The sequence below is a fragment of the Symphalangus syndactylus genome, chromosome 5 (genome assembly GCF_028878055.3).
Source record: "Symphalangus syndactylus isolate Jambi chromosome 5, NHGRI_mSymSyn1-v2.1_pri, whole genome shotgun sequence".
NCBI classification, from domain to species: Eukaryota; Metazoa; Chordata; class Mammalia; order Primates; family Hylobatidae; genus Symphalangus; species Symphalangus syndactylus.
The window spans coordinates 134,383,822-134,399,392 of NC_072427.2; the positions used below are offsets into that span (position 1 = coordinate 134,383,822).

The window sequence follows — 15,571 nt, forward strand, 5'->3', positions numbered from 1 at the left end:
GCATCTGCTGCCTATACAGAAATTCTTTCCTGCAGTATTTCAAGCCCAAACCCCCATTTGTTCTTGAAGTAGGTGGGGCTTTTTTTCTACAGTCAAAAAATGAGAAAAAAGGGGAACAAAAGGAGACAAAAGTGGGACCTCCTAGCACACCACATATGAACCAGTATTACTCTACGTAGTAACTAAACTATATAGTAGTTTAGGGAGGAAACCATCAGAATTTTACTAACATACAACCTTGAATTTTTTTCTTCAGTGGCAAGCTAAGGGGGGATCTATAATGGTTTTGAGATCGCTTAAAAGCTCATCATCAAGAACTGTAGCTTTCTTTGAGAAAAGTACCAGTACTACTTGTTGAATAATAGTGCCTGTCTAGTCATACATAAAAATTTTTCTCATATGATGTGCATATGATTAAGAGTTGACTCAACTAATGAGTCCTGTATTTTGTAACCAAATATGTCTTTTCTTGATTTGTCCCCTTGTAGATTTCATGTCTTCAAAGATTTTCTACACCAAATTTCATGTATTATTATCATCAACTTATTTCCTTTTGAATTAATCAGAAAGCTGTCAGGAAGAGCTTCTGATTAGCATGAGGTAGAACCATGTTGTCATCCAGAGTTGGTATTATTCCTGAGTAATGCCACAAATGTTAATGTGTTAGCCCGGGTAGTCTTGTAAAAGTGAATTGTAATTTTTCTGAATAATGAAAATAGACTAGGATTTCCATTGCTACTCTAGAAAGTGTTAAGGTTTCAGGAACCCCCCCACCCCTCCTTAAAGCTTATCATAATTTAAATTATGTTTATTACAATTGAGCCTTCGGCTTATCTCTTTTTTTTTTTTTTTTTTTTTTTTTTTTAACTTTTCTCTCTTTTTTTTCCAGGGTGGGGGAGCCAAAGCTCAAAAGTACAAATTCACCACAACACATGGCTTCATTTTCCGGGACATAACCTGAGATGGATTCTTACATTCGCTCTCCTGTTTGTGCATGTCTGTGAAATAGCAGAAGGCATTGTTTCAGACTCGTAAGTGATCTAACTTAAATAATACCACTGCAATATACCAGTGGGTAAATGATTACACAAGTTCACATCTTTGTAACTTGTGCTCATAAATGTGCTTTATTGTTTTTTTTTAGACTTTTTAAACTTTGTGAATATCTTTTTTTTGTTTTGATTTTTTATTATTATTATACTTTAAGTTTTAGGGTACATGTGCACAACGTGCAGGTTTGTTACATATGTATACATGTGCCATGTTGGTGTGCTGCACCCATTAACTCGTCCTTTACATTAGGTATATCTCCTAATGCTATCCCTCCCCACTCCCCCCACCCCACAAGAGTCCCCGGTGTGTGATGTTCCCCTTCCTGTGTCCGTGTGTTTCTCATTGTTCAATTCCCACCTATTAGTGAGAACATGCGGTGTTTGGCTTTTTGTCCCTGCGATAGTTTGCTGAGAATGATGGTTTCCAGCTTCATCCATGTCCCTACAAAGGACATGAAATCATTTTTTACGGCTGCATAGTATTCCATGGTGTATATGTGCTACATTTTCTTAATCCAGTCTATCATTGTTGGACATTTGGGTTGGTTCCAAGTCTTTGCTATTGTGAATAGTGCTGCAATAAACATATGTGTGCATGTGTCTTTATAGCAGCATGATTTATAATCCTTTGGGTATATACCCAGTAATGGGATGGCTGGGTCAAATGGTATTTCTAGTTCTAGATCCCTGAGGAATCGCCACACTGACTTCCACAATGGTTGAACTAGTTTACAGTCCCACCAACAGTGTAAAAGTGTTCCTATTTCTCTACATCCTCTCCAGCACCTGTTGTTTCCTGACTTTTTAATGATGGCCATTCTAACTGGTGTGAGATGGTATCTCATTGTGGTTTTGATTTGCATTTCTCTGATGGCCAGGGATGATGAGCATTTTTTCATGTGTTTTTTGGCTGCATAAATGTCTTCTTTTGAGAAGTGTCTGTTCATATCCTTCGCCAAATGTGCTTTACATTTTTTGCTTTCTGATCCATGTAGCTCTTGCAGGAAGTTCTTATGTCTTTTTCAACTTTTTAATGTTAAAAATAGGTATAAATGGAAAGATTGTCTACATTTACACATAGGTCTAATAGCTATATACTTACGTTAATATATTAATTATTTCTCGGATTTTTCCATTTATTTTGCAAAGAAGCAAAGATAGATGAATCAGGGTGAATGAGTCTGAGAATCAGTGAGGATAGAGCCATAAATTGATGCAAAGCACAAAACTGTTTTAAAATCAAGATTTGTACCATTCAGGACATAGGCATGGGCAAGGACTTCATGTCTAAAACACCAAAAGCAATGGCAACAAAAGCCAAAATTGACAAATGGGATCTAATTAAACTAACGAGCTTCTGCACAGCAAAAGAAACTACCATCAGAGTGAACAGGCAACCTACAAAATGGGAGAAAATTTTCACAACCTACTCATCTGACAAAGGGCTAATATCCAGAATCTACAATGAACTCAAACAAATTTACAAGAAAAAAACAAACAACCCCATCAAAAAGTGGGCAAAGGATATGAACAGACACTTCTCAAAAGAAGACATTTATGCAGCCAAAAAACACATGAAAAAATGCTCATCATCACTGGCCATCAGAGAAATGCAAATCAAAACCACAATGAGATACCATCTCACACCAGTTAGAATGGCCATCATTAAAAAGTCAGGAAACAACAGGTGCTGGAGAGGATGTGGAGAAACAGGAACACATTTACACTGTTGGTGGGACTGTAAACTAGTTCAACCATTGTGGAAGTCAGTGTGGTGATTCCTCAGGGAGCTAGAACTAGAAATACCATTTGACCCAGCCATCCCATTACTGGGTATATACCCAAAGGATTATAAATCATGCTGCTATAAAGACACATGCACACGTATGTTTATTGCAGCACTATTCACAATAGCAAAGACTTGGAACCAACCCAAATGTCCAACAATGATAGACTGGATTAAGAAAATGTGGCACATATACACCATGGAATACTATGCAGCCATAAAAAATGATGATTTCATGTCCTTTGTAGGGACATGGATGAAACTGGAAATCATCATTCTCAGTAAACTATCACAAGGACAAAAAACCAAACACCGCATGTTCTCACTCATAGGTGGGAATTGAACAATGAGAATACATGGACACAGAAAGGGGAACATCACACTCCGGGGACTGTTAGGGGTGGGGGGAGTGGGGAGGGATAGCATTAGGAGATATACCTAATGCTAAATGACAAGGTAATGAGTGCAGCACACCAACATGGCACATATATACATATGTAACATACCTGCACGTTGTGCACATGTACCCTAAAACTTAAAGTATAATAACAATAAAATAAAAGATTTGTAATAAAACCAATTTTTAAAATTTTGTTTTAAGTTCAGGGGTACAAGTGCATGTTTATTATGCAGGTAAACTTGCGTCATGGAGGTTTGTTGTACAGATTATTTCATCACCCAGGTATTAATCCTAGTACCCATTAGTTGTTTTACCTGATCCTCTCCCTCCTCCCACCCTTCACCCTCCGAAAAGCCCCAGTGTGTGTTGTTTCCCTCTGTGTGTCTATGTGTTCTCATCATTTAGCTCCCACTTATAAGTGAGAACACGTGGTATTTGGTTTTCTGTTCCTGTGTTAGTTTGCTAAGAATAATGGCCTCCAGCTCCATCCATGTCCCTGCAAAGGAAATGATCTTGTCATTTTTTTTCTGGCTGCATAATATCCCATAGTGTATACGTACCACATTTTCTTTATCCAGTCTATCACTGATGGACATTTAGGTTGATTCCATGTCTTTGCTATTGTGAGTACTACTGCAGTAAACATATGCATGCATGTTTGTGTCTTTATAATAGAATGACTTATATTCCCATTACCCAATAATGGGATTGCTGGGTCAAATGATATTTCTGTTTTTTGGTCTTTGAGGAATCACCACACTGTCTTCTATAATGGCTAAACTAATTTACACTCCAACAAACGGTGCATAAGTATTCCATTTTCTCCACAACCTCACCAACATCTGTTATTTTTTGACTTCTTAATTGTAACCATTTGACTGGTATGAGATGGTATCTCATTGTGGTTTTTATTTGCATTTCTCTAATGATCAAGGATGTTGAGCTTTTCTTCATATGATAGTTGGCTGTGTGTGTGTCTTCTTTAGAAAAGTTTCTGTTCATGTCCTTTGCCCACTTTTTTATGGGGTTGTTTGTTTTTTTCTTGTAAATTTGTGTAAGTTCCTTACAGGTGCTGGACATTACATCTTTGTTGGATGCATAGTTTGCAAAAAATTTCTCCCATTTTGTAGGTTGTCTTTTTCCTCTGTTGATAGTTTCTTTCGCTGTGCAGGAGCTCTTTAGTTTAATTAGATTCCACTTGTCAAGTTTTGCTTTTGTTGCAATTGTTTTTGGCATCTTTGCCATGGAATCTTTGCTCATACCTATGTCCTGAATGGTATTGCTTAGGTTGTTTTCTAGGATTTTATAGTTTTGAAAACTCATATTTTAAAGGAATTTTATTATTTTTATAAAATAAGATGTTTCTATTAGGCAGTTAAAATATAATGAATTATATTTATAAACGAACATAATCTGGTGAAAATATTTTTCTTATATAGTAACAAAATAAACTCAAGAATAGGAAAATTTTGATTATGAAATTATGCTAAATGGTATAACTTTCATTGAGGAGTTAATATTAGAAGGCCTCTAAATTTTTTGATAGGAAAGTCTAACATTTATTTTCTTCTTATTGAACTGGAACCTCCCTGATATCTGTTTATGTTTTCTGTTGCAATTAACAAGGAATGAAACTTCTAAGCATTTGTCATGGAACCAACTATTTTGTAATGTTTTATGAGGGCTTTTTGCAGATATGTGCATGTCTTAATTTCTGATAAAAAGAAAAATTAGAGACTCTAGTAGATGCCATCCCACCAGACATTTGGAAGCTTAATTGGATATTATCTTACTGGTAACTGTTTAAAATGCTGGTATATTTATACTAGCATAGCCAATTCTAGGCTTAATTTTTATACAGTAGCATTTAGGCTACTGTATCTGTTTATATGTGCATGTATAAAGTAGAAGATAGATCATCCAATATTTTTTTGAAACTTGACATCATGTGGACAAGGAGAACTCCTCTGGTTGATATGTAGATTCAGTCAGGTCCTCACAAAACACAGACTGAACTCACAATAATAATGATATATCCTAATGGTAGAAACTTGTTTGTAGTGGTCATGATAAAAGAGGTCCTAAAAACAGGTAAAAATACACCCTTGATTCTGTGTTATGCTCTTCTACTCTTTAGGTATAGACTTCTCCTTACCCTTTCTATCCAGGCCTTTTGAAACGTCATCTTCTAGTTACTTCTTTTTTTTTATAATAAAGTAAAAAGGTTTAATTGACTCATAATTCCACATGGCTGGGGAGACCTTAGGAAACTTACAGTCATGGCAGAAAGGGAAGCAAACAATTCCTTCTTCATGTGGTGGCAGGAGAGAGAAGTGCGGAGCAAAGAGGGGAAAAGACCCTTATAAAACCATCAGATCTTGTGAGAACTCACTGATAATGCTGAGAACAGCACGGGGGAATTGCTGCCATTGTCTAGTCACCTCTCATGAGGTCCTTCCCCCAACACATGGGGATTACAATTTGGATTACAATTCAAGGTGAGATTTAGGGTGGGAACATAGCCAAACCATATCATAGTTCAATTTAATTTTTAAATTTAAATGTGATTCTATATTTTTAGCAAATAAAGCTTACATTTTCTGAAATCAGTTACTTTAAAAAATATGAACTATTTTTTTCTAGAGCAGTTTTAGGTTTACAGCAAAATTGAGTGGAAAATAGAGAGATTCCCTATATACATCTTTCCCCCACGTATGCCCAATCTTCCCCGCTATCAAAACCCCCAATATATATCCCATATAATTTCATAGTAATCTGCATTTAAGGTGCCTCTAAGTTTTTTCACGGCCAAATAGATCATTTCATTTTAGTGCTGAATGATATTCTATTGTCTGGATATACCACCATTTATTTATCCATTTGCCCACTGAAGGGCATCTGGATTGCTTCTAAGTTTTGGCAATTATCAAAAAAACTGCTAGAAACATTTCTGTGCACATTTGCACATATTGTGTAGAAATAAATTTTCAACTCATTTGTGCTGGAAAGTCCTATTCCACCTTCCTGCTCCAGTGGCCTATAATTCTGTGACATTATCTATGCTGAGAGGATCTTGTCTTAGTTTTACAGGTGAGACCTAAGATTATCTGTGTATAACATGACCTCCCCAGGTATGCCATTCATTTAACTTCTTTCCTTCCTCCTTTCAGAGGTCTGCTTTATTGAAAACCTCATTTGTAAAGAAAAAATTTGAATTTTTATAGTGCTATATATATCTGTTTATTGACTACTTGGGCAGTGTTATACTTTTATAATTATCCTAACTTTACAATACATATCGGAAGAATGGTATGGTTCCATATTATATAGAAATATAACATTAATAACCTGTAGAATAAAGATAATTTTCAAAACTTTCTGTCACTTATCTGGATTAAGAAAATGTGGCACATATACACCATGGAATACTATGCAGCCATAAAAAATGATGAGTTCATGTCCTTTGTAGGGACATGGATGAAGCTGGAAACCACCATTCTCAGCAAACTATTGCAAGGACAAAAAGCCAAACACCGCATGTTCTCACTCATAAGTGGGAACTGAACAATGAGAACGCTTGGACACAGGAAGGCGAACATCACACACTGGGGCCTGTCTTGGGGTGGGAGGAGCGGGGAGGGATAGCATTAGGAGATACACCTAATGCGAATGATGAGTTAATGGATGCAGCACACCAACATGGCCCATGTATACATATGTAACAAACCTGCACGTTGTGCACATGTACCCTAGAACTTAAAGTATAATAAATATATATATATATAAATTAATACCCAGTACAAAACCAATTGACAATATCTAAAATTTTATAATAAAGAAAGAGGAATGATAACACACTCTTCTAGTTACTTCTAAACCCAAACATTTAGTTTTGCTTTTTCTCTTGCCCCATCTTATTCTGGAAACTGCTTGTGTAAGAATCTTCATGATTATTAATGACAACTAATGGAGACTCTTTTGTCTTTATCATCATTATTACTTATGACACTGCTGATCACTCAATCTTTCTTTTTTTAAATAAAACCTGTATGAATTATTTACTTAATATATGACAAATGCTCATTACAATTAGAAAAACAATGCAAAGGCTTTCCTAATAGAATATTTGATTTTGTTTTTTAGTAATACAAGCATTTAAAGCTAGTAATTTTTCTTTTGGAACATCCTTTGTTCTGCATGAGTTTTGTTCTCCTTTTTATTTCCACCTGAGATTCCAGTTTAGATACTGTCTTAGGTTTAGGAATCCTTTTCAGTTTTCTCTTTGGTTTAATTTGATTGGTTTATTATTAAAGCATGTAGTTTGTGAAATGATTACTCTTTGCAGTTTAACATTTTTATTATAGTCAAATACTTGATTATTTTATAAATATTTAATTAGTATTAGAAAGTAATATACACACTTTGTAGGAGACAAAATTTTATTGCGTTTACTGATTGTATTACTGAAGTTCTATATGTTGCTTGTTTTTATACTATTTAATCTGTCAAATTCTAAAAGCAGTGTATTAAAATCTTCACTATTACTGTGTTTTTATCAGGTTTTTATTTTTATCATTTTCTCTCTTTTGAAATGATTTCTTTCACCTTCACAATAGAATTCTTTAAAAATTTCTTTCCAATATTCTGACTAAAGATTTTCTGCTGTAATGGGACATATGTGCTCCTACCAAGCCATCGAGGTCTGCAAATCATACTCCAAAAAGAGCATAGCTTAAGGGAAAAAAATAGAATTGGAAGACCATTCAGAACCTATGAAGCTTTGTAAATAGAAAACTAACAAAATAACAGCAATCGTATAAAAATACTCGCATGGTTAAAAGACATATTAAATCCCTAATAAAGGAGTGCCACAATAAGTACAAAACTTTATTGTAGCTGCTATTATCTTTATTAAATTTTTGTTATTGCTTCCTGTAATAATGGTTTGTCATTCTTTTTGTAAAATCTTAAATTGATTTTTAAATTTATTTATTATAATTATTTCTTATCAAACCTCTTTAAGGTTATAAACTTTCTTGTGAGTATGGTTGTGACCACATTTTACAGGATTGGATAGGGAGGGTGCTCACTTTAAAATTTCCTAAATGATATTAGTAAGTGAATTTTGGTTTCCTTCCTTCCTTCCTTCCTTCCTTCCTTCCTTCCTTCCTTCCTTCCTCCCTCCCTTCCCCTTTCCTTTCTTTTCTTTTCTTCTTGCTTTCTTTCTTTTTCTTTCTCTCTCTCTCTTTCTTTCTCTTTCTTTTCTTTCTTCTTTCCTTCCCTCCCTTCCTTCCTTCCTTCCTCCCTCTCTCCCTTCCTTCTTTCCTTCCTTCCTTCCTTCCTTCCCCCCTTCCCTCCCCTCTCCTCCCCTTCATTTCCTTTCCTTTCCTTCTTTTTTTGAGACAGAGTCTTGCTCTGTTGCCTAGGCTGGAGTGCAGCCGCATGATCTCTGCAATGTCTGCCTCCCGGGTCCAAGCGATCCTCCTGCCTCAGTCCCCCGAGTAGCCGGGGTCACGGGCATGCGGCAACACACACGGCTAATTTTTGTATTTTTAATAGAGACGGAGTCTCACCATGTTACCCAGGCTGGTTTCAAACTCCCAGCCTCGAGTGATCCGCCCACCTCGGCCTTGCTAAGTGCAGGGATTACAGGCGTAAGCCACCACGTCCAGCCGGATTCTTTCTTTGATTCAATAGAGAATATTAGAAGCATTTCCTAATTTCTGTACTGACAAAATAGTTGTCTATTTTTTCCTCTGATGATTTTGATCTATTTACAGGAGGTGGTAGGTGGTTTTTAAGCGCTACCATACTACTCTCACATTTTTATTACCATGTCTATATTAATGATTCCAAATTATATCACTGACCATGTTCCAAATCTCTGCAGACACTTACAATTCAATTTCCATGCTTATTAGACACCTTCACAATCCATAAATGTCTAGAGAAACTTACTAGCTCCTCTTTCCAATCTGCTCATCCTCTTAAAATCTTATTTGGTCACACAGCCATCTATACAGACACCCTAGGAATTATCTTCTACTTCTCTATTGCCATCACCCTCATAGCCTAATGCTGGTAAACTCCTGTCTATTTTAACAATCAATCTTTTCCAAATGTATTAGTTCCTCCATGTTACTGCTGCCAAAGCTGAAGTCAGACCTTTATCATCTGTCACCTGACTTTATACCCATAGTTTCCTAACTGCTTTTCTTCCTTCCGTTTCTCCCCCTCCACTACAAACTCGTGTATTACCAACCAACTTCCTTATCCACATGACTGCTAGAGCGATCCATTTAAAACAAATCTGATCATACCGCTTACCTATTCAAGTGTTTCAGTTTTCCACAGGTTGAGATGCTAGCCTCTTACCATGGCATACAAAGCCTTCCATGATACATTCTATCTTAATCTTTCTGTTTCAAGAATATTAAACTACTTGGAATTTTGAACATGTTGTGTTGTTTCATGCTTCGATGTATTTGTACATTCTGTTCCTTTTTTAAAATGACCCTTTTCCTGACCAGTGGATTTCTTTTCATATTTCAGTTCCCATTGTCAGCCATACCTCTCCTGGAATGACTTTCTCAGTGTTCTCCTTTCCCCCAGTCTTGAACTAGTCACTCTCTTCTCTATACCATTTATGTACTAATATCTTCAAGTAATTTGAGAAAAGCAAAATGTTTCACTCTGTGGCATTATTAATGCCAATGGAGTTGAGAGCCGTCCACTATGCACATCTGGTCTGGAATCACTGGTTCACCTGGTGATTTCTGTTGCCTTCAGAGTGCAGTCTGTTCTCCTTGCAGTCTTGCTGAATTGCTTGCAATACCCTTGAACACATTGGCCCCTCTGCCTGGAACTGTCCTCCTCTCTTCTTCCTCTGAGTAGCCATTCCTCATTCTTAAAGTGTCAGTTTGGAAGTCACTTCCTTCTCAAAGCTTTCTCTGTCCCAGCCGTGCACTCTATGTTCTCACACCGTCCCTTCAGCTGTGTTGTAATCTCCTATTTGCTATTGGTATCTTCAATATACAAGATTTTTTGACTACGGATGTTACATCTTGCTTTCTTCTTTGTTGTATCCAAGAACCTAATACAGTATCTGGACCAGCAATCACAGATGCATTGAATGAATTAATGAGAATGGAGAAATCCCTGAAGACTATCAAGTTGGGAGTGCTGTCAAAGGAACAAACACCCTTTTCACACACATTGGAGTTCAGATTGTGTTAACTGTTTTCACTTGCTTTAGTTGTTAAATTATTTCAGCAGCTCTGCCCTACAGTATAGGAGTAGTTATACAATTGTTTCTTTGTAAGCATTTTAAGGTACAGTTTGGTTGTTTACTCGGCCCTTCGTGTTAAGATAAACCCTTTCCGCAGAACAATGTCTTTCAATATATTCTTCCGTTATATATTATCTTGGAAACTACTATTGCATTCTGTATTTTAAACATCTTATTGCTAAGATAGAGTTCTTATGAAAAAATTGGAAAAAAATGAGAAATTATCTGGAACCATCAGCTTTAGGCATTGACGTACTGCTCTTTGTAGGCGGCGGGAATCAAGGCACCTCCACCTCTTTATGCCGGCCGTGATGGGATTCGTTGCCACTACGACATCGATAGTGTATTATCATAATATCGAGACATCAAATTTTCCTAAATTACTTTTAGGTAAGTATGATCACTTTTGTTGTTTCTCCTTAAAGAGCTATTTGTTTTTTCTCCCTAAAGGGTTATTTTTCTTTTTCCTCGGGGTAAATACTATCAGAGTGTGTGGGGAGTAGAAAGTAAGGGAAAACCACAGTGATTAATTCTCCTGTAGCTGCCCAGTAAATGTGGGGTTGAAGATAAGCTGAGTTGCTCTAGGCTGTGAAAATTCCATACCTCCAGGTCATCTCTTCTGCAATAAACGCTCTCTGTGGTGTGTCTGTATGTAGGGGGGCGGGGGGGTGGGGGGAAGAAAGTGGAGGGAATGTGCTGGCCTCCTGGCTTGCAGAAGTTGTATTTTAAGAATCAGAACTCTTGTGAGGAGCTGCGGCACCATGCTGCCCTGTGAACAAGTCATCTCCTCTAGTTCCAGGTGTTTCTGCCTCTGGCTTGGAGTCCAAGGACATTTTCCCAAGGTTCAAGCCTTTCACTGATGCTGTGGGAATGCCACGTTTTACTAGAATTACTATGTAGCAGAGTATGTTTCTAGCATAATGAAAAGTATGTTGTCCCGAGGAGCAGCTGCCTTTAAATCACGGCCTTTCACACCTGCATTGTGACTAAAATTGTCTTATTAGCCTCTCTTGCCTCCTCGTTCTGTGGAAATCAGAGGCTGTCTAAAATATTCCTAATTTTATTTTTGCCTTGGGTCAAAGTTATACAACGCATCTATATTAGTTATGTTCAATACTCTGACCCGTCACTGTATTCCTTGGAGTACACTTTCTTTCTTAAAGAGATAAAGGTATGGAACAAGGATTACAGATGGGCTATGAACTTCCTGAAATTGTAGTTCGAATTATGTGTTTGTGTGAATGATGCTTACTGTTTCTGATTTTATTTGACTGTTGTATAATGAAAATGATGTTGACTAATGATATAGAAATTAGGAGAAGAAATAATGAAAACACACACACAGTATTTTATTCATTTGTCCAGAGGACACAAAAATCGAAAATGGATGCATGAAAGATACTGATTATTTAATTATATGTTGTGTCACATTATATAATTGTTAAAGGCAATCTAATAAAAAAGGTAGAGAGGGTTAAAAACTTAAAAGGCTGGGCCGGGCGCGGTGGCTCACGCTTGTAATCCCAGCACTTTGGGAGGCCGAGGCGGGCGGATCACGAGGTCAGGAGATCGAGACCATGGTGAAACCCCGTCTCTACTAAAAATACAAAAAATTAGCCGGGCGTGGTGGCGGGCGCCTGTAGTCCCAGCTACTCGGAGAGGCTGAGGCAGGAGAATGGCGTGAACCTGGGAGGCGGAGCTTGCAGTGAGCCGAGATCGCGCCACCGCACTCCAGCCTGGGTGACAGAGCGAGACTCCGTCTCAAAAAAAAAAAAAAAAAAAACTTAAAAGGCTGTCGACTTTTGAATTATCTTAATAGAAAGGTCTTTTTGTACAAAATGGGAGGCAGACATTATTGCAGAAAATGCCAAAAAAAAAAAAAAAAGAAATTTCCAACAGGTAGCTGCAAAAAAATACATAAAATTGAGAATTTAATAAGCTAAATATATATTTTTGAAAAGTTGATGGTAAAAAGAAAGGTTATAACTAGAAAGGAATTTAGATATTAATAATGTTTTGAAGGAAATGCAATCAGAAGAGGGCTATTATTGTTATTTAGGTGCAAGACAGCACAATTTGATCATATTGCTGGAAGGACATGGAGATAAAATATAACATTTCTTGTTATTTTAACAGAGAAAAATTTGGACCTAGGAAAGTTACTCATTTTAAGGCCACAAAGCTAGTAATTTTGTCTCAACATTTCATTATGAAAATCACCAAATGTACAGAAAGTTGAAAGAATCATGTGAATTCCCACTTACCCAACATCTGAATTCTTCAAATTACATTTGTTCTCTTTGCTTTATCACATAGCTACATCTTTTCATCCTTCTATTAATACCTCTCTCCATCTTAGTTTTGATGCATTTTAAGGTAAGTTGTAGACATTAGTATACTTTACGTCTGAATGCTTCATGCATATCTTTTTGTGAGACAAAATTCATATACATGAAACACAGTGATCTTAATTTGCTAAATGCACGTACCTGTGTAACGCTATCATGACATAACTATCCATGCAAATTTTCTTATACTCAGTTTCACCTTTACGAGGCAATATCTGTTCTGATTTTTACTCCCACCATGGATTAGGTTTGCCTGTTCTAGAACTTCATGTAAATTGAATGACACAGTATAGATTTTTAAGTAAGGCTTCTTTTTCTAAGCATGATTTTTTGATGCTCATCTGTGATGTAGCATAGATCAATATTTTCTTATAATTGTTGTATTTCATTGTATAACTATATCATAGTTTTTTCAATCCCTTGTTAATAGACATCTGTACTATCTCCAGGTTTTAGCCATCATGAGAATAAAAGCTGCTATCAACATTCTTAACAAGTATTTTGTGGCTATATGCATTTGTTTCTCTTAGGTAAATACCTAAGAGTGAAATCTCTGGGTCATAGGATAAGTGGGTAAATGTTCATATTTTAAGAGACTGACATCTTTTCCCAAAATGGTTGTATCATTTTTTATACTCACTAACAAGGTGTAAAAGTTCCAGTTCCACATGTTCATCATTTGGTGATCTTGGTCTTTCTAATTTAGTCATGCTAGTGGGTGTGTACTGATAACACATTGTGGTTTTAATTTGCATTTATCTGATGACTAATTATGTTGAGCACTTTTTGATGAGTTTGTTGGCCATTTTTTATCTTTGAGATGTGGCTATTCATATCTCTTGCCCATGTTTCATTGGGTTGCACTTTTATTATTGAGTTGCAGGAATATTTTGCACATACTAGATATTAGTATGTCATCAGTTACATGTTTTGAGAATGTTTTCCTTCTAGTCTGTGGCATACATATTCATTTATTTAATAGGGTCTTTTAATAAGCAGAAGATTTTTAATTTTGATGTAGTATAATTTATCATTTCTTCTAGTCCTTAGTTATTGCTTTCTTAAGACATCTTTGTCTTCCCTCTAAATATGTTTTCCTCTTATTCTCCTGTTTGCTTTTAGATGCTTTATGGTTTCCATTTTTATTTTTAGGACTATGATTCATTTTAAATTAATTGTGTATATGGTGTAAGATAGGTGTCAAAGTTCTTTTTTTTTTTTTTCCAAGTGGATATCAATGTGTTCCAGCACCATTTGTGGGATAGACTTTCTGTTTCTCACGAGATTGCATTGGTATTTCTGTAAAAAAAATTAAATCAAATGACTGTTTAAATTTAATCTATTTTGGCTCTATTTTCTGTTTCTTTGATGTATTCATAGATTTTTATGTGACTAACATTTTCTCTTGCTTTGGAGTTCTTGAAGTCATAAATTGTAAGTCACATAACATTTTCTTTGTTTTTCTCCAAAGTTTGCTTTGGCTATTCTAGTTCTGTTGGGTTTCTATATACAGTTTAGAATCAGGTTTACAATCTCTCCAAAAAAAAAAAAAAGCTTGGTAGGACCATTATGGGGATTGCATTGAATTTGTAAAACAATTCAGGAGATAATTGGCATCTTCACACTATTGGGTTTCACGCTCCATTCTTCATTTATTTAGGTCTTTTGTTTCCCTTTACAATGTTTTGTAGTTTTCAGTGTAGAGGTCTTTCATGTCTTGTTAACTTTATTTCAAGTATTTTTCTTTGTTTTCCTTCTTTTATTGTATGTGAAATTTATTTCATATTTCATTTTTCAATTGTTTCTTCCATTATGTGAAATGCAATTAAGTATTGATGCAAAAATTCTCAACAAAATACTAGCAAATCAAATTCAACAACACATTAAAAAGATCATTCATCATGATCAAGTGGGATTTATCCCTAGAATGCAAGCATGGTTCAACATTTGCAAATCAATTAATATTATGTGTCATATTAACAAAATGAAGAATGAAAAACCATACAGTCATTTCAATTGATGCTGAAAAAGCATTTGATAAAATTCAACATCCCTTTATGAAAAAAATGCTAAAACAGTTGGGTATAGAAGGAACATACTTCAACATAATAACAGCCACATATGACAGACCCATAGCTAGACTCAAATTGAGTGCAAAACAATTGAAAGCCTTTCATCTTAGATCAAAAACACAACAAGAATGCCCACTTTCACCACTGTTACTAAACATAGTACTGGAAGTCTTACCTAGAGCAATCAGATAATATGAAATAAAGAACATCTAAATTGGAAATGAAGAAGTCAAATTGTCCTTGTTTGCAGATGATATGATCTTATATTTGGAAAAACCTAAAGATTGCACCAAAAAACTATTAGAACTAATAAATATATTCAGTAAAGTTATAGGATACAAAATCAACATGCAAAAATCAGTAGCATTTATATACACCAACACTGAACAATCTGAAAAAGAAATCAAGAAAGTAATCCTGTTTACAATAGCTACAAATAAAATAAAATACCTAGGAATTAACCAAAGAAGTGAAAGATCTCTGTAACAAAAACTATCAAACATTGGTGCATGAAATTGAAGAAGACACAAATAAATGGAAAGATATTCCATGTTTATGGACTGGAAAAATAAGCATTGTTAAAATGCCCTTACTACTCAAAGCAATCTACAGATTTAATGCAATC

The 15,571-nt window shown here is 35.7% G+C and overlaps 1 protein-coding gene across 1 annotated transcript in view; it reads left to right on the top strand.

The window, feature by feature from the left end:
• Positions 1-15,571, top strand: part of ABCC9 (ATP binding cassette subfamily C member 9) — a 229,140-nt gene that overhangs the window by 84,846 nt on the left and 128,723 nt on the right. The window contains exons 10-11 of the mRNA XM_063639618.1: positions 890-1,031; positions 10,795-10,916. Of these exons, the coding sequence (XP_063495688.1) occupies positions 890-1,031; positions 10,795-10,916 (264 nt within the window). The remainder of the gene's footprint in view (positions 1-889; positions 1,032-10,794; positions 10,917-15,571) is intronic.